This window comes from Chaetodon auriga, chromosome 24 (assembly GCF_051107435.1).
Source record: "Chaetodon auriga isolate fChaAug3 chromosome 24, fChaAug3.hap1, whole genome shotgun sequence".
NCBI lineage: Eukaryota > Metazoa > Chordata > Actinopteri > Chaetodontiformes > Chaetodontidae > Chaetodon > Chaetodon auriga.
In genome coordinates, this window is record NC_135097.1 from 5,127,175 (window position 1) to 5,152,135 (window position 24,961).

General features: G+C 42.6%; 3 protein-coding genes across 4 annotated transcripts; 2 read left to right on the forward strand and 1 right to left on the reverse strand.

The window, feature by feature from the left end:
* The first annotated feature begins 1,904 nt into the window (after positions 1 to 1,904).
* LOC143316816 (uncharacterized) lies at positions 1,905 to 8,120 on the forward strand. Of its 2 annotated transcripts, none has more exons than XM_076724514.1 (7): positions 1,905 to 2,145; positions 2,973 to 3,074; positions 3,501 to 3,590; positions 3,717 to 3,791; positions 5,143 to 5,213; positions 5,311 to 5,482; positions 6,397 to 8,120. In XM_076724514.1, exons 2-7 carry the CDS (start codon positions 3,006 to 3,008, stop codon positions 6,601 to 6,603), a joined length of 684 nt encoding a protein of 227 aa, XP_076580629.1. In that variant the 5' UTR covers positions 1,905 to 2,145; positions 2,973 to 3,005; the 3' UTR covers positions 6,604 to 8,120. The 2 variants fall into 2 exon arrangements, with proteins under 2 accessions (XP_076580629.1, XP_076580630.1); XM_076724515.1 differs by having other exon boundaries at positions 1,916 to 2,145; positions 2,970 to 3,074.
* Positions 8,121 to 11,994: 3,874 nt separating this feature from the next.
* LOC143317446 (uncharacterized) lies at positions 11,995 to 17,265 on the forward strand. The gene is made up of 5 exons (XM_076725602.1): positions 11,995 to 12,000; positions 12,109 to 13,906; positions 14,565 to 15,504; positions 15,611 to 15,778; positions 16,507 to 17,265. Exons 1-5 carry the CDS (start codon positions 11,995 to 11,997, stop codon positions 17,027 to 17,029), a joined length of 3,435 nt encoding a protein of 1,144 aa, XP_076581717.1. The 3' UTR covers positions 17,030 to 17,265.
* Positions 17,266 to 18,262: 997 nt separating this feature from the next.
* cbln11 (cerebellin 11) lies at positions 18,263 to 19,906 on the reverse strand. The gene is made up of 4 exons (XM_076724512.1): positions 19,483 to 19,906; positions 19,319 to 19,384; positions 18,978 to 19,106; positions 18,263 to 18,661 (listed from the first exon to the last, which is right to left on the reverse strand). The coding sequence occupies exons 1-4, from the start codon at positions 19,733 to 19,735 to the stop codon at positions 18,381 to 18,383; spliced, it is 729 nt and encodes a 242-aa protein (XP_076580627.1). The 5' UTR covers positions 19,736 to 19,906; the 3' UTR covers positions 18,263 to 18,380.
* Positions 19,907 to 24,961: the final 5,055 nt, after the last annotated feature.

Genomic DNA, 24,961 nt, shown 5'->3' on the forward strand with positions numbered 1-24,961 from the left:
CAAAGGGTCTGCTGAATCACTCCAAAGCATCCAGTATATTTTCACAAGGGTCACTCGCATGGTCGACATGCCACCATAATGAGGATCCCTCCCTCGACCATTAGGTCTCCCCTAATTATACTTTATCTCGTTTGGCTGGGCTCATGGGACATTTCAGCCAAAATGTGCTCTACTTGGAAAGCTCAAGCTCTTTTGAACATTCATTTATCAACAGGTTTTCAAGCCTGCTGCAAAAGAGAATTTAGAGAGCAAACGCTCTTTTTCAGCTTCTCGTTTCTTGACAGGCACACCTGGGAGTGGCCAGGCAACCACAGGCCTCTACTTGTTTGACCAAATTCATACAACTGTGACAAGTTTTATTTGGAGTGTTTTAAATCTGAATCACTCATGACAATCAATATGTGTTCAAATAAAAGAAAGGGAAAACTGAACTGGACCACTGAGTGAACTCACATTCTGGCTGTACAGTATTTGGTGCTGATGGGACACAGTTACCGAAACAGACAGATTCCCCATGAGAGAAGACATTTCCGGGTTATTTCCTTTGATGATTCTTGTCTGTGTCTGTGTGGCAGTGTTTGTGTATGCATCTCTTTTCGTCTGTTTGTGTGTATGTCCCACCATAACCATTGGATGTATTGTTTAACTCTCAGGGCCTTTACAGTGCAAGATAAAGATCAGGGTAAAAATTACATGTAATCACTGCCAGTTTGCTTTGAGAATATTAATGGTTTTTAAGTTGTGAGACCCACAGCTTGGATTTTTGAACTGGGATACTTTGTACATCAAATGATGCTAATACAGATGATGACTTGATTTTATAATGATGCAATAGTTCTGTCAAGTGCCTGCATTTATTGCAAAGATGAGCTTTGAGCAAGATTTTGAATTCAATTTAAACCACTCGATACACACCTTTTTCTCTACGCCACTAAACGTCTCATTTTCCTGAAAGACAATTACATACCGGTGTACCACACTGCTGTGTACCACACATTCATTTCAACAATGCAGTGGTGATTGTGACCACTGAAGATATGCACGTAGACTCCCTGTTTTGAACCTGATGATTGGTGGGTTCACAAAACCACTTTCAGATCATGGTCCAGGGGCGAGAACGCAGCCAGAGGTAGAAGAGGACCAAAAACAAGTTAATCTTTTCTGAAGGTGGGTTATACGAGGCTGGATTACCAATTGTAATTGATATTTTGTGAACTTACACCACTAAAACACAGGGTTCTAAAGGTTGTTCCTCATTTAATGCTTGATTTTGAGGGCCTGTTCTGATGTGGGTCCATCTATCATAATCTAAGACCTTGTCCATTTCATTTTATATTTTGCAGATTCCTAAATGTATGTGTTTAATCTGATTATAACACAATAAATCTGAAACCTTTGCATCTTATAACAAATGAATGCAGCCATGATTGTCCTTTATTAATTTATTGTTGTAGCTGTTGCTGTTGGCCCATGACATTATACCTATGACCTCCACCTGATATCCAACCATTGGTCACTTAAGCAAGGTGCATGTTTGTTAGATCAATGGCTTTATAACCATATGGATATGAATATGATGTGAAACGTATTTTGAAGTATAAGTAAGTATAAGTATAGTATAAAGTATTAAAAAAGTATAAAGAAACTCAGAAATGTAATACATGTATATGATGTTGACAGTGATTAACCACTTTTTGGCTTAAATTCAGTTTAGCAATTTTCTTGTTTTGGTTTGTGAAGACTATACAAGGCGCCTAAATACAGGCCTGCTCGACCGCATGAACGTACACACAATGTATGTCATCAAAAGCACTCGTCTGTCGTTCTGACTTTCTTCCATACTGCCTTTTATTTTGAAACCCCCGAACGGAAGTCCCTCCTTCAGCTTTCCGCGCTCCCGCGTTGTTTTGGGAACAGTCGGTGTCCCGGTGAGCGTGCGCTCCACCGTAGCTGCCTGTCATCGTTCGGGCTGACATCACACAGAGGATTTGCTACAATGTCAAACACTCACAAGCAGCGCGAGCTCATGGCTTCCCCGCGCCACAATGAGAAGCATCGCCGCGTCCTCCTGCTCATCCTCTAAATACAGAACTCCATTCACTTTTTATGGATTTATGCCATGTTCGTGGACAGGATGCGTTTGAGGTAAAACGGTCTACTCTGTTCTATTTTTCATGAGTTCTTTTCGTTTTCCGCACAGGTGTGTACGAAATTAATCGAATGTGTTTGAATATGATTATGAATCCATGATTTCTCAGTGCTGACAGCATCTTCTCCCCTCGCGTCCTTATCCGAAAAGTTGCCCGGCTTTAACATTGACTGTCGTACTGTAGGCTATTACGTAATGGGAGTGCGGACACCGCTGAGCAGACGTTACAGTGAGATGCTGTGATGACAAATCTCTGATAGCACGACCCCGCTGCTTGCGTAAAGACAGCAACATCTGCACAGCACCGTAGCAGCAAATTAAAAAAAACAAAACAAAACATTAATTTCTTCACTGTAAGAAAAGAAAAAGCATCATTATCTGTCGTTAAAAAAAGTTTAATATGACTCAGTCACTTCAATTATTGAGTACCACACAAGCTGATTTTTATCGATGTTTTTTTTTATCAATGAAAACTATGTTTAGACACTTTCTCCGTGGACCATTCTGTTATTCCAAAACATTTTTGTTTTTTGTATTCAAGATTTTTGATAATATTATTTTAAATCACGTTGATATTGTCTGATTAATGGACTTACTTGGACAGGGATTGGAAACATAGTAAACATCAGTATGACAACATTATCATTCTATCAATACCTCCTTATAAAGGACTAATAAGTTAAAATTAATGGCTGTATCACTACAGTTACAATCTTAAAGAGCTGAAATGTTCATAGTATCTGTAAAACAACAACAACCTGCCATAAAAAACCCCTGTTAGCGTCACTGAGCGCCTCTGCCTGCTGTTTGTGTGTCCCAGCAGGTCTACGTGAGCGTGTGAGCCAGGTCAGAGGTCATGCTGCGGAGGGAATCGGACTCCCACGGCCTCTTTTCCTCCGGAGAGACGTCTGACAATGACTGTGAGGTGAGGTCATTTATTTATACCCGTTACCTGCGCACCTTGGGGAGTCTGCATATGATGTACAAGCAGGTTTTAGGGATAGAGAGGAGAGATTTAATGATGCGGTTCATCCAATCATCTGGATTTATGCTGGATTCGATCAGCCCTCCTAACTTAACCGTCCTCCACTTAAATGCAAGGAGGTGGAAAAGGTTCAAATCCCGTCACTGAGCCGCCGACAGATCTGAAAACAGTGGCTCACGATATGAACATCTCCACATTAACGCTCCACGACGCTGTTAAACATTATGTAAGTTTGCGTCCGTCGAAGCTCCGCTTTCGCTTTCTTTGTTAATCTGCTGCTGGCTAAAGATAAAAGGGACGAGAAGCTTCGCAGAAGTCAACAGATCACAGTTGTTTATCCTCGCCGTCTTTGTCTCGCTGTCTCAGGTGGGGGCGAGTTGTGGAGAGGTGGATGTAGTGTGTCTGTGCGAGGCCGGTCCCTGTACACTTTACTCAGAAGCACACACGCCTACGCCGGTGAGTGCTCAGCCTTCCCACTTAAGTGTCTGCCGCCGTCGCTCAGAATCTGCCTTCGCCTGTAATCTAAATGCATGCCTTTAACTTGTGCGTCTCTGCTTCCTCGTCTGTACTTTCTGTTCTCAGGACACGCTCCTGTGTGAACACTGTGGAAAAAACAGAGTAATTATAACCAGGTACTCCGAAGGATACGGCACAGAGGTAATGTGTGACTCGCTGTGTGTGAGTGTGACCTGCAGGTGTCTCAAGATTTGATAATTGTGGTGCCTTTATTTTGGCAGGCAGCTGTGGTTTTTCCAAGCCTGTTTCGAGGTTCCAGCGTGCGAGGCATGACTAATACCACGGTTCATCGCACGCAGGCTGAAAACGATGATATGTTTTGACACTGATGCTGCTGATAGCTGCTATTTTTCATGCTAATTTTCAGTAGCTTGAAATAGAATTGATGGGGGATGTTTGATGTGTTTCCACTGTTTATTTTTTTAAAAGCAGTCCTTAAAGATTTTGGGATATGCACTAATTCTAGAGCTAGATGAGATCAGTAGTTTTATAACTGTTCATGTAATATGAAGCTACAGCCAGGAGACGTTAGCTTAGCTTAGAAAGAGCACATAACGCCCTGCGAAAGAGGCACGAAGACTTTCGACACAGCCAGGCTAGCTGTTCCCCCTTGTTTCCAGTCTTTGTGCTAAGCTAAGCTAAGCTAAGCATCTCCTGGCTGCAGCCTAGATATGCTTAACATAAGAGGCGTTCACAGGCTCCTCAGATTGTCCCCCATTTCCCCGAGTTGGGAAGTCCGCGGTGTGTTCATGAGCTTTTAAGTCGTGTTGTGGAAACAACACTGATGCAGCAAAGAAGACGTGTTGTAAAATAACTAATCAAGCTCAGTTTACGTGGACTGAAACGAACAGTTACATCCTAACACCATACTACAAAATACATGTGAGCGAAAACGTGATATGCAGCACAGGAGTTAATAAAAACACTCTCCTCCGCCATGTTTTTGGGTATGGGCCCTCAAGTATTTCCACCAACCAAAAAATGCTGCGTTCATCGCACATTTACAGGGTAGATTTGCTAAAAATGTATTTATTTCACAATGCTTTGGCTTAGGATCTAAATCACTGTAATGCAACACGACACAGTACTCAGATATCAGTCTTCGTGTTTGCATGCGAGCTGCCAAGTATAAGAATAGGAAGCAAACGGCCACATTAGGCGACTCTGAGCTCATTACTCATGTGTCGAGGTGTCGGCTGATTCACGCATATTAACAGTGGCAATAATAAAAAGTGACGCACGAGAACACTCACACAGACAAATGCCATCATCAAGTGTTGTTCTTGGTTTACAAATAGTGGCAGTCCATGATGATTCACCGGGGCTCGTTGGTGGTTCATCCAGCGACTACAAAATAAAAGCACCCATACAGTGAATGTGGAGGTTGTGTTTATAAAGGACTTTCAGATTTGTCTCACTTTTTTAGCTTCTAGCGATATTCTATTTGTCTTTAGTCGCGCTGTCTAATTGAACATGTCTCATTCCTTTGCAGGAGGAGTGCGTGTTGTCCGATCCTCAGGGGGAGAGCGATGCTGATGCTGATATAGAGGATACAGACTGCAGGTTCGCCAACACACGTGCATGTTCGCACACAGCGTCACTGCCTGTCCTTCCTCCCTTTCAGTCGTCTGACCTTGTGCCTCTGTTCTGATTGGCTCAGACTCCAGGAGCCTGGTTCTCTCCAGCGAATCAGCTCGCGGAGACGCAAGCGCCCACGGGTTGCGCGCCAAGACACCACTGAGAGCGAGGACGACGGCGGGCGGAGCCACAGATCGCATCGCTGGAACCTCAGGCTCAGTCCTGACAGAGCGCACAGCAGGACCATCCTGGAGGTAGAAACCGCAGCCATGTAAAGTCTAATTAGTCTCATTTTCTGTACGGCTGCTCGACGAGGAGCACTTTGAACACAACACAGAGGCTTTAACAGAGAGGGGCTGTAACAGCTGCACTGGCCTTTATGCAGGGCTGCAACAGAGACAGCACTGTATTTGAATTTGAGACAATAAATTTCTCGCTGTGTGACTTTAGATCTGTTAGTATACAAACTCTTAAAATTTGGAAAATGCTTAATTTTAACCGTTTTAAGGTTAGGAACATGCTTGAATCTGAATTTACTCCCTGAAACATGCTTGATTTTCAGCATCAACCTGGTGCTTCATCTACACAATCACTCACGTAAACCAAAGATATTTTAAAATGTGACATGAAGACGTATTTGTTTGACGTCGCATTCATAGTAACAGTTTAGATGTGATGATAAAGGGTTCAAGAGTTTGAAGTTTGGGTTTAGGGAACTTGAAAAGTGCTTGATCCTTACTCAGAGCTTTATGAAACGTGGGCAAATCTAAACTTGTCAGAGGTTCAGCTGTGCGCTAAATTTAATCTGACTGTCCCGTCAAAGCCAGCGCAGGCTCAGCTGGACCACAGCTGTTCCCACGCAGGTGAGACAGAGACACGTGGAGGGAGAAAGTTGCTTCAAATCAAGGTTTTCCAGTTAAGTTGATGTATCACCACAAAACACATACGGTAGGATTCTTCTTAACAAAAAAAAAAAAAGGTTGATGAAGACTTCTTTTCTTTTAAATGTACGTATTAATTGCCTCAAACTCCGATCAGCTGTGAAGGAAACATGACACTCAGGTGCTAATTTCCAGTGCGATAACGACCACGCTGAAGCTCCAGATTGTGGCGCATAAAGGCCTCCGTGCTGCTCAATAATAACTCCATCGTCTTCGTTGTCTTCCAGGAGAGCATATCACAGGTCAGGCCACTGGTCATCTGCCGGCCAAACGTGGAGAGGCAAAGAAGTCCGGCCGAAGCGTCCCGAGGCTCCAGACGTCTCCCGTCTCTGTGGCCGTCCTCCCTCTCTCTCCCCGTCGTCCTCCTCCTCTCGCTGCCTCTCTCCCTCATCATTGTTATCGTGTCTTTCTTTCTACCGTGGGCCAGCGCTTGACCCGCCGTTTCCTTTTCAAGAACGTGGTTTCATTCCAAAAAAAAAAAAAAACTCCTACAGCACCGGAGAGCACAAAACAAAAACACGGTGCTTCACGCAGGACGGTCGACTCACTGAGAGACGTTTGTTGTTCCTCCCAGAGTGTACTGAGACACACTTTGGAGGGATTTTAAACGTCTTGGCTTTTGGGGACAGTCGGTCTTCGTTAAAACCAGAAAGGCACGTGTTGGTACTGCGCCTCTTTCTGAGCATTTACATCCCCAACGTGTCCGCAGTGCTCGCTTTTCCCTCAAAATCTCACCTTCCATCTCACTTTCTCTCCCCCTCCTTGGTATAAATAGACCTCTCGTCTCACTCCTTATTCTAACGAGCCGCGGGAGTGATACGTGGGGGGGGGGGGAGGTTTCAGGGCTGCACAGGTACACTCAGAAAGGAAAATAACAGGCTCAATATGAAAATACGGAGAAACAGATGATAATGCTGAACTATGCAATTCTTCAGTTCCTACTGCGGCATCTTAACTGCTGTTAAAGAACGTCTCACATTTCTTTGGCACTGTCGTCACCTTCTTGGCCGTTTCCCTTTTCTCTCCGAGGAACACACTTTATGAATGCAGGGACTTCTAAAATAGAGCATGGCCTAATTTACAAAGCAATAGCAGGAGAGATCTGATACAGCCACAGTACATCTGTTGGTGTAATGAAAGGATTACGTGTGTCATTTTACTTGTTGCAGGCTGATTTCCAAACAGGCGGATCCTTCTTCTTCTTCTTCTTCTTCTTCTTCTTCTTCTTCTTCTTCTTCCTGGCTGAACTTGTGTATGTTTTTAGTAAAATAAGCCGACCTCAAAATAAAACGAGCTTTTGTGGAACTTAAAGCAATTTAAAGACTCTAATCTCAGTCTTACAGCTGAAACTATCATGTTTAATAATATTTACGTTGTCTGTGTATTTATGAATTATTATTGAAGATGAAAAGTGAGCTAGACAATCAGTCATGCTACTTTATTCCAAGCTGAAATAATTGGAAAAAGCCATTTTGCTGTGGCTTTTCTGCACTGTATGTTTGATGTTATACTTTCTTTCTTTCTTTTTTTGTTTTGTTGTCTTTAAAGTTCTGATTATTTTTTCCACACCACACTGGAGTTGCTTGCATCCTTGTAGAGAAATGTTCATTTTTGAGATTAAGATCCAGTTGTGTTGTATGAGCTGATCTGATTCATGTTTAAAAGCCTTTTCTCCTCCAGTCTGTTGTATTGCCTGTCTTAACTCTTGTATTTCCATGTGTACATTCACCACTGTGTTTCATGGGGCCATAGAAGTTCAATAAAACTAGATTGTATTTTGACAAAAAAAAAAAGACATCTGTTTTGTGTATAATAGCAACATGTTTGTGCTTATTGCGGAACCATTTCTGAGCTGGGTAGTGATTTTCTGCAGTCTCTGCTTGTTACTTATCAACATGGGATGAGAATTTCATGGTGCAATAAATGTCTCAGAAAATATCACAATATTAATTGAATAAAACATACGGTAGATCCCATTTTTTCAAAATAAAACATACAGTAGATCACTTTTTTCAAAATAAAACGTGGTAGATTGCATTTTTTCATAATAAACCACATAGGATAGATTGCATTTGCATTTTGTAAAAATTTAGGATAGATTGTGCGGTAAAAACACGTACGGTAGATTGCACTTTTTCTAAATGTACGGTAGGCCGAGGTAAAATCTACACCTTCTTGGCCGTTTCCCTTTTCTCAGGAACACACTTTATGAATGCAGGACTTCTGAAATAGAGCATGGCCTAATGGTAAAAGCAACAGCAGGAGAGATCTGATACAGCTCCCGTCATGTGTGAGCCACAGTACATCTGTTGGTCTGATGAAAGGATTACATGTGTCACTTTACTTGTTGCAGGCTGATTTCCAAACAGGCGGATTCTTCCTCTTCTTCTTCTTCCTCTTCTTCTTCTTCTTTCTGGCTGAATCTGAAAATAAAACATGCTTTTGTGGAACTTAAAGCAGCTTTTCATCCAACTTTCATCTATTACTGTAAGTTTTTCTGCTCTGTGTTTCACTTCAGAATAAAAGCGCTGATCCAGATTTAAAAAAACTGGAGTGAAGGCTTTGATAAATGAAGACAACACTTCTTCTACTTCTGCTGCTATTAAGAAGAAGAAGAAGAAGAAGAAGAAGAAGAAGAAGAAGAGGAATGCAGCAAGGCCTCATGTCCCAGCATTATTTGCTGCTCTTGAGGAAAGGGCCGGAGGGGGAGGGTCCCAGAACGAGGTTAGCGCTCCTCTCTCCGCCTCTCACTGCGTCGTCATGGTAACAATCAGGACTGCAGAGGAACAGACTTTTCATAAGTAGATTGTGAGCTGCTGCTGCCCAGAGCAAAACACTCACTGCAGGTGATAATGGAAATCCAGCAACATCTGCACAGCTGCTGTGCTGCAGAAACATGTTTACTTTGTCAATCTGGGTTCCTCCGTGTCACTTTATGTTTGGCGATCAAGTCTAATTTGCTTTTATTTTGACATTTTTTTTGCATAAATGTGTGCTCGTACGGGGCTTTTTCAAGGTGTCAGATTGTCCCTACGTGAACACACAACAACAGACAGTCAGCGCGTTGAGACATCGTTTACCTCAGAAGGTTTGAAAATGTTAAGTATTTAACTCAAGTTTATTTAAATGCATTCAACTTCTCTTTCTATGTGGGGTTGAATAATAACCTGACTCACTTGTCTGCCTCTTTAAACCTCCCTGTATGTATGTACAGTAAGTGTGTGTGTGTGTGTGTGTGTGTGTGTGTGTGTGTGTGTGTGAGAGATGCCTGACACGTGAATGGCTGTGAAAAGAACAGAATTGTGTCCTCAGGTAGGAGTGTGTTTAAAAGCGAGGTGATGCCCACCATTTTCATTTCCAACTCACCCACTCACAGCTTCAACTTCAAAGCTTTTCAATAGAAACTCACCCTGTGTTGATAAAAATTAAAGGGCTGCGATTTCAGAGCAGGCTGCCTCAAGGTTAGAGAGACAAGATCTCCGGCTAAGGAACTTAGATTTCGACTTGTTTCTTGAGCGAGAGCAGTCGTCCGATGTTACTGCACTATAGTACGAGCAGGGCATTGTGCATTTAGGGAGAATTTTGTATTGATCGAAGCACAGACTGTGGCTGCCATGTTGTCTGTATGTTCTTTTAAAATTATGTACATTAGTATATTGGGTTTTAAGTTAACTTTAGCGAGCAAGCATTTTATTTTATGAACTGTACTTGCCACGCTTCTGTTGCTAAGAGCAGGCACATGAAACACTGTGGAAATATTGTTTGTGCACAATTGCCATTGGTCGTTCTGCTGGGTGGCAGATAAATTGCTCAGAGACATTCCTGGGAAGTGTCCCCTTTCTTCCTACACAACACGATGCAGAGTTTGACCCACCACACAAACAGCTGTCCACCTTATGTACAGCCTGGTTACAGACCTAGTAAATCAAGCAGCCAATCATAGCTGTAGGTGGAATGAAGAATCAGTTATATTTATGACAAATAGCAGCAGAAAGGTCTGATCAATGCAGCGGTACAAGCTGCTGTAAGCTGATTTATAGAAAAATCAACTCTTAAATCAACACAATTGTTTGGTTGGTTTGAAAATGATCAATTTACCTGCTGCTAGCAACCACATCCACCGCTTACACGTCAACCGACACTGACATCAGGACAGTTACGTTACTCTGTTTAGCAAAGGCAAAACAAAACTGTCCCCCCTCCCAACAAGAAATCAGCTACCAAACTGTCAACACAACGTCAGGCTGAATGAATGAAAGTGAAATGAAGTAGCACCTCAGTCTGATTATCAGGCTAAAGTGTCTTTGAGTTCAACACTATCTACAGTCGGTAATGGACAAAACCAACGTCCGCTTGCTAACATGACCTGTTGAAGAGTTTAGTCCTGGGACCATTAGGAAAATTTGATGCAAATATAATGAAACTACATTAAATTAGCAGAATTGGATGAATTCCCATTCAGTCTAAACTGCATGAATATTACTAACTCCTAAACTCTTGCTTTTCAATAAAACAAGTAACTACATTTACAAAGGATTGGTAGGTAAATTTGATACGTCGCTAGGCCTCCAACTGTAATTTCTGGCTGTTATGTCACAGCTCATGATACTACAGTGGCTTCTCGATTACATAACTGATTAATTTTGACTCTACAGCACTACAAATGTTTTTCAGCAACCGATCCACACATGACTAAAGCTGCTACTAAGACAAGTAGGTGCAATCCAATTTAGTAAATCACCAGCTTCAAAGTAGACAGCACAGTATCTTCTAAGATCTCGAGAAAGTAACAGTTGTGACTTTACAGAAAGCTGATGCAACCTAATCCAGCTGCCATTTGAGGGTTCATTGCTAGCCACTTGTGACCGGTGAAACTATTTTTCAAGTCAAGGTTACAATGTGACCCAGCGCTTTGCTTTTTCTGTTGGCACAAAAGGCAACAGGTGTAAATGCTGTTGTTTTTTTGCCCCTTTGGCCTCCTTCTTCCCCTCATGCCTTTCGATCCTTGACCCAGATTCCACTGCTTTGGACTTGGAGGAGCAATGTGACCCTCAAGGCATTTAATACTGATCTCAGAGTCATATGGTCCAGATTAAAGATGCCAAGGCTCCCCCCGAGATGTCTTGGTTCACATAGTCGGACGGGCATGATTCCAGCTGCCTGCAGGTCTAGATCATTCCCTTGTTTATTAATTGCTTGGATCAAATCTTTACAGTATAAATTTAAAACTGTTGAACATATTGCTACAGGAATTAACTTCAACACTGTGGGATCAATAAAGTCAGATCTTATCTTAAGTGCAAAGTGGAATGACTTTGAAAATTGCTAAACTGCATGCTTTAACTATACTGTGCATGATAAAAGACTAAAAAGGAAACTTAAAATAAAGCAGGAAAACACAAAAGAAAGGGAAGAAAACTATTTTACAATGCAGCAGAGTAAAGAAAGGTGACCATATATCACCATCCTTTGTTACAGCAGGTCTCAGACTGACGGGTTTTTTGCCCCCTTGGTCTAGAATTTCAATTACCTCGTGATTTAGTTCACTGTAAATAGCAACTTGTTTGGTTATGGGCTCTTGTACAACTCTCAAACAGGAGGAGAGAGAGGCAGGACAGGAGTAAGCAGACAGCACAGCTGGTGTCTGCAGACAGGAGAAGAGGTGCAGCTGCTGGCAGCAATAACAGTAACATCCAAACAGTGGATTGTCATTGGACATACATCATCTTCTCTGTGCGCTTTTCTTCATTAACCGTGCAAGTAAGTGATGTAAATGTTTTGAGGGATTAAAGGGATTGGGACAGATTAGAGTGATACTGGGCAGTATGGCAGTAGCTAATTCATGCCTTAAGAAGGAGTGGGAGGAATGGAAGAGAGAGATGGAGGAGAAGAGAAGGAGGAAATGGAGGGAGAGGGTGAGTCGTTGGGCCAATGTGGAGGTGAGTGATGACGAAGGAGAAGAGGAGGATGATGGGGAGAATGAGGAGGAAGTGGACACAGACTGTGAGGAAGAGGAAGTGAGCGAAGGTGAGGACCAGGGTGAATTTGAAGAAGAGGAGGAAGAGATGGAGATGAGGGGAGCAGGGGAGATGGGGCAAGGAGGAGAAAATGAGGTTGAGAGGGGGTATGAGGAGATGAAAAGGGGAGATGAGGAGGAAGACCGGGAGGTGATTGAAGTGGATGAAAGGGTAGAGGCAGAGGAAGAGGAGGAAGACAATGAGGTGGAGGCGGAGGTGATGGAGAATGGGGTGTTTGATGAGGAGAAAGAGGTGAAGACAGTAGAGGAACTGGAGGAAGGGGAGGAAGAAGGGGAAAAGATGGCAGAAATGGAGGTTGAGGAGAACAAAAAGGGGGATGAAGAGGAAGACAGTGACCTAAGGGAAGCTGACGAAATGGAGGAGGAACAGGAAGGAGGAGAAAATAAGGGAGAGGGGGAGGCAAAGAACAAGGAGTTGGATGCTGAAGAGGAGAGGGAGGCAATGGAAGCAGAAGTGGGGGAAGAGGAGAAGGAAGTGATGGAAGCAGAAGAAATTGAGGAAGAAGAGCAGGAAGAAAGAAAAAATGAGTTTGAGAGGAACGTTAAGGGGAATGAGGAGGTGGAGGAGGACAACGACAGGCAGGTGAAGGGAGAGCAGCAGGTTGAGGACAATAACGAGGAAGGGGAGCATCAGGAACAGGAGCAAATTGGACAGGATCACCGACCAGAGCAATTCAGACAACAGATCAGAACTGAGGGTGAGAACATTCAGCAAAATGAAGAAGGTACAAGCAGAGAACAGGAAACAGCCAACGAGAATGAAAACTCACTAGATTCAGAGGAATGTGATGATGAAGATTCAGACTTCACTGGATGTGAGAATGAATGCTACAACTTTGAAAGAATAAGGGATGAAGAGAGCGCTGTTGAGAAACAATATAAGGATCCTGAGGAACTGAAAGATCCAGATGAAAAGTCATGGAGAGATGAAAACAGCATGCACGGATCGTGGACTTTTCAGGAAAGAAAAGAAGAAGAAGATGAAAGTGAGAAGTTAGCAGATGAGGAAACAGCCACAGAATCTTGGACAACTCAAGAAGAAGAGTTTGAAGATGATAACGCAAAGCCTGAAGAGGAAGAGTCTACAGATGATGAAGAAGCAGAACATTCAGCGGATGAAGACGTAGATTATAATGACGAAGATGTGGTAAAGATTTACTCCAACGATGATTATCCCACAGACATATTCAGCACCTTGACCAAGTTCAGGGACTCCTCCCTTCTCACTGACCTTACCTTGAGCACAGAGGACGGGAAGAGTTTCCACGTACACTCCCCTGTCATGGCCGCTGTCAGTTCCCTTATATGGGAAAGTCTGAGTACAAGAAACGTAGAAAATGACGCAGTTGATGAAAGAAAAAATGGAGGAGTTCACAGATGGTCAGTGTCTCTAGATCCAGAGGTGGATCATGTTGGATTAGAGGCAGTTGTGAAGTTTGCCTACACTGGTCTCGTATCAGGTTTGAACAAGGACACTGTGCACCAGATTAAGGCTGCAGCTCAAACAATGGGCGCCCCCAGAGTGCTGGAGCTCTGCACCAAGGAAGTGGAAAAGCTCACAAAAACTGGGGGGCAGGAGAAAGAGGAAGGAATCTCAGCTGCAGAACAAATGATGATCAGTCTCCAGTCCATCAAACAGCTGTGGATGGACAGACTGGGCTGTGATGTCATTCTGGAAGCTCTCGGAGGATCACTTCATGGTGAGTAGACCACCAATGGTTTTTACGTTAATAGAAAAATATAAGAACATCCACTTTAGAAGCCAAGATCCTTCGATCCATGATTGATTGAACGGACCTTAAAAGTGAACCACAAACTGCCTCCTCAATGGCAGGAAGTGCCACAGACAACATTCATACTTAGCTTTGAAATTTAAAGTCACATTGCAGGATTTCTTGGTAGGTTTTCACCTCTGCCAAGGTTTTAAGCCCCGTTCATCTGGTCTGCTTGAGTGGTTATTAGAGAGATATCTCATAAACTGCTCCGTAGACTTTTTGTAGTTTTGGTCTCCCAAAAAGCTCCCAAACTGTGAGGTGTATAAGCAAAAATTTGGGTGTTTTGAATTTAAAAATCTATTCTCATCATTCTTTGTACAAAATTCTGTCAGACTTGACAAAATTTGGTGAAAAGGGTTTGGTGGTAATGTGTTTTTTTGATTTGGACAGTATTCAACATAGGTTGAACATATAAATTTGCTCAAACCAAGTCTTAAGAGTTGCAATTATAATCTAATTTACAATGTATAAAGGAAACCTCTTTCGTGATAAATGTAAATGGAAAAAGGGATTCCTGTAGGGTTCTGTACATGTTAGCTGAGATTGCAGTGGGTTTTTTTCGCTGTACTCATCCTTCCTTCAGCCCACAGGGTTATCCTCGCTGTGGGGAGTGACTATTTCCGTAGCATGTTCACCCTGGGGATGAGGGAATCCCATCAGTCCCATGTGACCCTTCCCTTCCTTTTGGCTTCCGAGCTGGAGGTTCTGATTGACTGCTCCTACAGCGGGGATCTTCCACTGAGCTGGAGGTGTGTTTTTGAGATCACCACCACCGCTCTCCAGCTCCAGTACCAACCTGCCCTGTCCTTGTGCCTCAGCTTCCTACAACAAGAAATAAATCCTCACTCCTGCCTGGATTTGGCATCTTTTGCTGAGGCCTATGAAATGGTGCAGCTTCAAGAAGTTGCAGACGATTTTGTCTTGCGACAATTCCCAAAAGTGGCGTGCACCTCAAAGTTTAAGGACCTGCCAGCAAAACAGCTCTTGAGGTACCTGAACAGTCACTCCCTTTGTGTTTCATCTGAGCTTGTTGTGTTCAGAGCAGTGGTGGGATGGATTCAAGCAAGGCCAAAGAAAAGGTTGAAGCTTGCTAAAGAACTAATGAAAACCATCCACTTTCCCCTGATGACATTCAAGGAATTCAAAGAGGTTCAATCTCTGAACATGTGGTCTGATCACAGCCTGGCTGAGCTCTATGAAGCAGTTTTTGAGGATTTCTGCTCGAATGACACTGCGCCACAGAGTCAGTGCCGCATTTATCTGCCAAAAGAGAGTCTGGTCTTGATTGGAGGTGACCAGACCTCTGAGGACCTGGGTAGCCGCAGCATCAGCAAAGAACTCTGGTTTGGGAATTCTTTAATGAACCACACAGGGATAAAAAAGGCGATGGAGTGGAGAAGGTTGGGAGAGATGCCAGATCCACCAAGGTTCAGCCACGAGGTGACTGTAATCAATGGACAACTATACGTGTTTGGAGGCAAGAAATACTATGGCACCGGCGACACCCTGAATTCTGTTTACAGGTGAGAGATGGTAACTTGGAACCCAATTAAAAACAAACATTTACAGTTTTAAAAGCATGTCTCAGTGTTCCTATCCTTTAATTCTATAATTTTACCACATCTGTAGGTATGACCCCCTTCAAAACAGCTGGGAGAGCCTAGCTGAAATGCAGGAAAAGAGATGCTCTTTCTCTGTGGTTGTGCTGGATGGAAAGATATATGCCATCGGTGGACATTGTGACCCTGAGTACATAGAGACTGTGGAACGATACTGCCCCATTTCAAACTCCTGGAGGTAAGTAGGAAGAGATAAACGCTTGCACTATACAAGGTGTTTGCAAAAAAATCTGTTTTAGTTACCTAAAATACATCCCAAAACAAGAGGAAAATGTTTGTTTTGCAAAATATCCAAATAGACATGGTGTAGGTTTAGACTACCCTAAACAGTTTGGATAAAGAGCCAAACAATAATCAGGGGAAAGCAATGCAGCTGGAGCTCAGGCTTTCCAGTGATTTGCTGAGGACTGATCAAGTGATGCAGTGGTTCCAGCCATAGCTGAAACACCTCAGTTGATAAAGGACATTGGACTGATTGGATTCTCAGTATTTTTCTTGGAAGTGGATGCAGAGGATTTTGGAAAACATCCAAACCCTACAGCTTTATGAGGCATAGCATTAGCTCAGGCTGAACTTGCATTAGCTGATTGGTATCTGTGGTTTTATTGTACTTTTATCTGCATTTATTGAGTAGCTGGGCTGCTGCAACAACCAAATTTCAATAAAGGCTTATCTTATCTCACCTTTATTATCTTCATTCTGTTCTTTGCTTCATAATTACTGGCTCATTCACCAGCTGTTTTGCTACCAGCCAAATAGTAACATTTAGCAATATTCATACAGGTTTACATCCCATTATTAGCCCATTATAACCCAATATTTCTCATTTGCCATAAATTCTTAATTATGTGAAGTGCTCTCTCAGTCTGAATAAAGTTTAATAAAATAAACTGTCTTCTCTTTCAGCTTCGTCTGGCCTTTGGATCTGCCTCTGTGTGCCCATGTAGCAAAGGTTTTACATGGGCAGGTCTTTGTCTCAGGAGGGCTGAGCAACAACTACCAATGTCTTGCATCCATGTTTCTGTATCACCCAGAGACGGGAAGCATGTATTTGGCAAACATGGCTAAACCTCGAGCTAATCACTGCATGGAGACCCTGGGTGAATGTCTTTATGTAGCGGGGGGAATCACCACAAATAATAACGTGACTTTTGTTGACCAGCTAGCTTGCGAGGTGTACAATCCAGTGGCTGATTCCTGGACAGCCTTCACAGCTTTGCCAGTGCCACATGTAGGAGCAGGAAGTGCAGTCTTGGAGGGCAAGTTTTATGTGCTTGGTGGTTACAGCCAGGAAGACTACAGTGACACAAAGATGGTCCATCGCTACGACCCCACTACACAGAGATGGGAGAATATGGGCAAGATGCCTGGACCGAACAATGATATAAGAGCATCTCTGCTGTGCTTGCCACCAAATTTCAGATTGTAAGACAAGATGATACACATCATTACTATTGTTGTTTTATATAAAGTTTGAGGATACTTACTGCATGTTAATAAAGATGCTCCATAACAAAAGATGACACTTTACAAGCTGAGCCAATGGTGATGGACCTCCTAAGTGGGTGCAGTCAAAACTGTTGGGACACTCGATAGACTGGACAGTATGTTTGTATCTTATTTTTGTGACTTATTTTTATCTGCTAGCTTAATAAAGAGCATCTTTGGAAGAGATATCTGTGTTGTCAGCTCTCTGAAAAATGCCATTTTCATGGAAGAATGTTTAGAGAACATGTGGCTTGTGAAAAATAGGACCAAAATTTACTTTGGTGACTATAGAGTGAAAAAATCAGTCATAATCTGCGCTCACGTTCACTTCTCTCATTGAAGCAAATAGACTGCTGTTAGTCTCCTAAAGGGTTGGGGCAGTTGTGAAACCCACGTGACGCAAAACCCATGTAAGAGATGACTCTGAGTGCGCCATTTCTGGTTGTAATTTAGCAAACATTCTCCCATTGTAGACAAGGTAAGGATGTTTACAATATAAGGTTGTCAAAATGACCAACACTTCTATTCGGCCATGTGTTTAAAATGACACAATCTCCATTAACTACACACTGGATAGTATTGAAAGTACCAAAGCTGTGAAAACCAATTCGATTTTCATCCCAAATAGGCTGCACAGATGAAACAACCTGGAAGTCAGTCAACTGGTCCTCAGTCATTACTGCTAACATACAAATGTGTTTGCATGTGTTGAGTGACTGCTTTTTCTGTACCAGCACTGTGTGAATGTTCTTTAAAAAAAGAGAAAAGATTTCTACATACATTTCTATTTTGCAGACTTTTTTTTTTTTTTTTTTTTTTTTTTTTTGCTTCAGTATCAAAGTATTCAGTATTTCTAGTATTGTCACAACATTGTTACAATAAATTCCACAATAACTGATATCTTGAACAAGAATTTATCCTACACAGTATGAATTAAACCTCTAGGCATGGCAAATGTGCCAAATACTGTTACACTGATCACTGCAATAACCAACTATGAACACTGGAGGGAGCTGCTTCCCTCCAGTCGCAGGAGGTTTTTGAACACATTGTCATTACAGATGATGCTGGAAGTGGTTGTCAGTAATCAGAGACAGAAAAGGAGACAATGTAAAACATTTATTCAGTGAAAGCTTGTTATAATTTTGCTTAAGATTTAAAAAAAAATCTGATTTAGAAAATTAAGGGAGTAACATTGGCCAGGACACTGTGTAATTTTATGGGATAGTGCCACATTGTCACTAATGGTCCATGTGTACAACAGCAGAACACAATGCTTTGTTTCTAATCGTTTATACAGGGAAGAGAAGAAACCCGCTGAAGGTCGTGTGTCCGTTCAGGTTGTCAAACACTCTGCCGTTATCCCACAGTTCCATGTACACCTTATCACCAGCAGCCAACTGCAGAACAACAGCATTGCTGCTGCTGTCTGAGCCGTCAGCTGAAGGGTTTTCATAGGTCGAAATCTGACGGACGCCATTTTTCATTAAAACGGCCCCTGTTACGTGAGAGTTGTAGCCATAGGTGCTGAAGCTGAAGTAGTAGAGACCGTTGACTGGTGCTGTGAAGATTCCTGCAAGAGAGCCAATAAATGAAGTCTTTCCAGAGCATGGAAACTCAAATTATTACAGGCTATAGGTGACAATGGTTGGAATGTTGTTAAAAATTGTAAATGATAAATAGGTTTTAAACTCAGTCAGCACTAGAAAACACCAGAGGGTCAAACAGTATCAGCAAATTCTTCAACCTCGTTTGATCTTGCTTGAAATACCAGAAGTGTGAGTGAGTCAGTTTTACATCCTCAGGACGTTTAAGGCTTTCAACCATAAAAAAATTGATCAGTCTTCTGTGGCAAACCCTTAGAAATATGTTTACAAAGTGCCCTGTACCTGTATCCTGGTCATAACTGCCAGTGTTTGAGAAGACCCTTTTGAAAACCAGGGTCCTCTCTGTGCAGGGTCCGGTGTAAGTCTCCCCGGAGTTTGCCAAAGAGGCCGAGAAGGCAATAAGGGGAGCAGCTGTGGACGGACAGTGAGAGGGAAAAATGTTGATAAGAAGGATGTAAATCCAGACAGAGTGATAAAAGTCATTGAAAAACCCTTTAATTCAGAAATTCAGAAACTAGATTGTAGTCTATTTGATCATGATCACATAACATCATGCCATTTTTTGTAAAATATTGAACATTGGTAACACAGAAACTTCAATACTGTACGTTGGGTCATCTTACCTTTAGCACTGCTCTGCTTCAGCTTCTTGATCTCCTCCTCTGTGGCGTTCAGTCTCTTTTGCAGGCCTGCACAATTAAACAAAATAATTAGTGACAGAAGTCAAACGCATCGCTCCGATATTTTGGATTATATGTGGTAATAATCCACCGTCATCGTCTTGTACCTTCATTCTCTTCGTTCAGTCTGTCCACTTCGGCTCTCTGCCTCGTCAGCTCGTCCACGGTCGCGTTGAGTCTTGCTTCAAGAGCATCAACATCGCGCTGCTGTTTTTCCACATACGTCGGTTTGTCCTGCAAATTCTTTATTAGTTCCACTTTCAGCCGCTCGCTGCTCTCCATGTCACCTCTCTGTCCAAACCCTGGTTCCACAAACAGGAGCCCCAGCAGGGTCAGCAGAAGCACAGCCCCGACCTCCATGTCCTCAGCCTTAAATGTGTGGTCTCCTGGATATTTCCCTCACAGTTTGTGGAGGGTGGCTTTTCCCTCACTTATATACCTGCTGTCTTCACCCAAAGGGTCCTCGGATGTCTGTGAGTAAGCGCCCTCAGGGACCCCACTTCCACTCGTGTCCCGGCAGGCCTGCTTACTCATGAGATGTCAGCAGGGAAAAGAGGAAGGACATTTCTGTACATTTTGTACAACATAAACATGACAGTTTACTTCCTCCAGCGGCGACGTCACCTTACTTCAGAGGCTAAGGAGCATTTCATGCTAAATTATATCGTTTCACATAAACTGATCCATCATAAGTGACCAACAGACACTTTTTTAAATATTGTTATAAATATAAGCCGTGGTCTTTGAACCTTCAGAGACCAGGACTAGATTTCTGTAGATTTTATCTCTGTCCTTCAGCACAGGCTGACTTTTTGTTCCTGCTGTTTCTCAGTTTGAGTAGGTTTGTGGACAGTGCCGCCCCCCTCAGGCGGTATGATGAACAGCAGGACGGTGTCTCAGTGCAGGAACTGAGACTTTGAGGCCTTCAAACCTCAGGTGTGTGCATCATTCATGTCCAACATGTGCAACAACATGCTGTCCCTGCTGAAGACTGAGAGTAAACCCTGTGTGTGAGACACATCAGCTCTTCACTGTTTCTAATTTCTGACATGTAAGTGTGAAGATTGTTTTTCAGCTGAGCTGTTTTTTAAGAGCCAGTGTTGAAACATAATACAGCTAAGCTTTAAGTTAACGTACATCTGTGTAATGTCCACAGGGATGCAAAATGATATGCAAAGAGCCACCAGAGCCACGGCTATTTCCATAGCAGTGTGATTCATGTGACTTTCATTATTTTGACTCCATCCAAATTAATTCATTTGCGTCATTTGTATAGGCTAAAGTTAGTATCAAGTGCATTTTTTCTTCCTAATAACACAAACACATGACCGACAGATACCAGGGAAGCTAACAAACTTTACCTTAAATTCCTTTTGTGAAAGGTGCTATGCAAATGAAATTTATGATCATTATTATTAACATTAAAGAAATGGACTCACTCTTGTGAACAATGGGCTGCTTCTTGGCAATGATAAAGATCTGAGGCCTCGATATTTTAATATTCAAATGCTGATGTTGTTGTGACAACCAACATGCATGAACAGGATGAAGACACAGCAGTCTTCATCAGAGAGACAACAGAGCAGAGTGAGGCTGAGGACAGTGAGAGTCAGGACAGGTGAGTTAAGACGCTGCTGCGTTCTGTGACATTTCATGTTAGTGCCTGTAAAATTTAATTCATATATGATTAATGTTTTCTGGTAACACTAAAGTTTTGAAATAGCATGTTTGCATTTTTACAGTCTTTTTGGACACAGTAGACAATTTTCTTAAACTTCCTTCCACCCAGTGACACACGTAAAAGCTCGGTGACGACTGTGTGTTGAACTACATTTTGTAGATACAGTGAATAATACAGTCTGAGGACCCAAGTCAAGTCACTGACACTTCCTGTCCATGTCATACGTCAGTTTCATCTAACAGAGCAAAGATGCAGTGGAGTCTGTTTCTGCTCATTCTCATGGGTAAGTGGATCATCTTACCAGCTCTACTGCTCCAGTTTTTAATTAACATGACTTCAGTTTAATCTGGACTCACGCAACAGCTGGACAGCTCACTCTTCTTCTCGATATAAAGTCAAATAATTGAATTCAGAGCCCAAGTTGTTCTTTATTGTTTTTCTCTGTTTTTAGGTCAGTGTTCCTTCTTCATGTGTCACCTCTATGAGTACCACTTCTTTGAATCCCATATGACCTGGCATGAGGCCCGGAGGTTTTGCAGAGTGAAATACACTGACCTGGCCACAGTGTATGACATGACAGATGTTGAGAGACTCAGGGGCCGTGCAGGGAGACACGTAGAAGCCTGGATTGGGCTGCAGAGCAACCCGGGAAAAGAAAACAGGATGTGGCACTGGTCTCTGCCAGGGGTGGAGTACAGTCCCACGGAGGCAGCATGGGGTGACGGCCAGCCAAATGATCTCATTGATGTTCAGAACTGTGTGAAAATCAACAATTACAGATGGGACGATAGACTTTGTTCTGAGAAAAAGACATTTGTCTGCTACAGCGGTGAGAATATGTGGCTAAAAATCCTCCCATCTACATTTATTTTGTACAATCCAAAAATCACTTGTTACTAATGAACCTGTTTACCTGTGGAATGTTCCAAACAGGTGTTTTTGGAATGTTCCACAAGTCTTTTTGTTGCTCCTGTCCCAACTTATTGGAAACATGTTGCTGCATCAAATTCAGAATAAGCACATATTTACAAAAATCATTGAAGCGGATGAGGTGACACATTAAATATATTGTCTTTGTACTGTTTATTCCACAGAAAAGAAAAATGGTAAAAAATTCCATTTTGTTAACAAAGCGATGACGTGGCCACAGGCCCAGAACTACTGCAGAGAGCATCACACTGACCTGGTCAGCGGACTCGCTCAGTTGAATGACGAGGAGTTCAAGAATGAAATTACGTCTCAGCAGGCCTTGTGGATCGGCCTGTTCAGAGACACCTGGAGGTGGTCAGACAGGAGCGATTTCTCTTTCAGAAACTGGGATCCGCACTCCTTTCAAGATGAAGACCGTCAGAAATGTGCTATGACTGTGTCGGACGGATCTGGAAAATGGAGCTCCGATGATTGTGACAAAGGAAAACCCTTCTTCTGCTATGAAGGTGAGTTTTACAAAGGCCTGTCTCAGCCGTTTCCTCCTAGAAGCAGCACTGGAATCAGAGGAACCAGCTGAATTTACAACATTTCACACACACTATTTATTCCACAAACACAGGATTTTCACATCTGGATTCTGTCTGTTCTTCAGTGATAAAGTCATCAGAACAAAAGTGTTGGCATTGTATGTTTCTGCAAACCACAGATGCATTTCATACCTATCACACTGTTTTTACAGGTATCAAAGTGACATAATTCAGATTACTGGTCCATGCATATGAGCTGGGTTCCTTACCAGGAAGTGAACAGGAAACAAAAATGGAGCAGAATCCAGAGGTCCAGGGAATAAAAAAGCAATAATCTAAAAAGACTGGGAAACAATGGGAAGGGCTGGAACGCTTGTTACAAGGTACAAGGATAAAGACTGAGGGAAGACACAGGCTTAAATACACCGGGGAGGGAAGTCTCATGAGGGACAGGTGAAACAAATCAGCAATTCCAAAGGGGGGAAAACACAGGAAGTCAAGTAAAAGATGACGCATGAGGAAAACTTTCAACATAAAACCATGACAATGATCCTTCCCCAACCCTAACCAAGTGGAGTTTGTGGCTAAACCAGCCCTTAACCCCAGCCGTCACGAAAAAAAAACTGACATGTAAAGACATGTAAAGTTTCAGTACATCCGTGGTTTGCAGAAACGTATAGTGCCAACATTTATTCTGGCGACTGGGCTGAACACAGCTGCTGGTGTGATCTGCTATGTTTGTCTTGAACAACAGATAAAGTGTACCTGGTCACACAGAGTATGACCTGGGAGGAGGCCTTGAATTACTGTAGACGGAACCACCAGAGCCTGGTCTCCATCACTAACCTTCATGAGGAGAGATGGGTCCAAGAGAGAGCCAAGAGGGCCGACACCAATCGCGTCTGGCTGGGCCTGCGCTACACCTGCGTTCTGGATTTGTGGTTCTGGGTCAGTGACAACCTGGTCTGCTATGAAAACTGGGCCTCAGGGGGAAAGCATGACGAGTGTGATATGTCTGCAGCCATGGCCAGAGGGGGGCAACAAAAGTGGTTCAGTCAAAGAGACAATGAAAAGTTTAATTTTATCTGTGCTGTCAACCAGAATCTAGAACCACCCTCACTCACTGATAACTGACTTAACATTTCTGGTGTGTTTTCTCTCTGTTCTCTGGGTTTATTCAGTGGCAATATGGCAAATATGGCAGACGCTGAGAGAAAGTGGCTAAGCTAAAGCCTGCCTTCTTTCCCTAATTCAGGAACATCTGAAAGCCTCTTCATTGCAGCTGGATGGTCATTTGTTGTTGTTTTTATTAATCCTTTGAGTGTCCTGTAACATGTTTCCACCCAGCACCCCTAAAGAACAAATGATTACAATTTTGGAGTTTTACATAAACTATTAATTGATTTCTTTGATGCTGAATAAACTGTTAAACCACGATGCCAGCCTCGCTTTCACTTTCTACTACCGCACCTTACCATGCACAATCTTATCTTATCTCTAATCTCTCTTATCTTATTCTCAGTCAAAGGGAATGTTTATGTTGCTGAAGTGACACCTATCAACAGCAGAGGGCGCACTTGAACCAGCTGTCCTGGGCTGCGAACCCGAAGCTTGAAGCTCAAAAAGGCTGTAAAAGAACTGAGTTACAGATTCTGATTTTTATTTTTATTTTAACGCCTGATGACTCGGAATGACCCTGCAGCCTACAGGCACAGTACAAATGTCCCAGTCATCAGTCACAATAAGTGAAGAAGTCATTTTGAAAGAATGCGCAGCGACAGCTTTTCAGTCAAGATCAGGTTACCCGTCTGCCTCGCTTTCAAGGTGGAACACAATTGCTACCTTTGTTGACAACTTACCTACAGCTGACTTGACACCAGTGGTGGAATGTAACTAAGTACATTTACTCAAGCACTGTATTTGAGTGTAAAGTCGAGATACCTGTACTTTCCTTGAGTATTTCCACTTTAAGTAACTTTATACTTCTACTACTTCCACTACATTTGTCTGACAGCTTTAATTACTAGTTACTCTTCACATTCAAATTTTTCATACGCTTACTATCCAGTGAAAACCATGTATGTGTAAAATGCAACACGGCGTCAGATAATACTTCAAGACATACTTGATACTTACAGCAGAGGGCAGTGTACATGGTTTTTGTGGTAACTTGTTAACCAAAAAATTATTTTTGACATGAATATGGGCACATTGTAGAATCTGTTTCCATTCAGTGTCTTTCTGATTCAACATAAGCTGCATCATCAATGCATCACTTGATTGATGTGGTCTGTCTGTTGCCTTATTAGCTTGTCACAGAGTATTTTTCGAGTCTGCATCTTTGTTCCAACACAGAACATAAACACTTTTTTCCATCTCATGTTCCTCATTCTTCAGACCGCCCGAAATATGAAACATGTCGTGCTCATTGGTTTCCTCGTTCCTAAA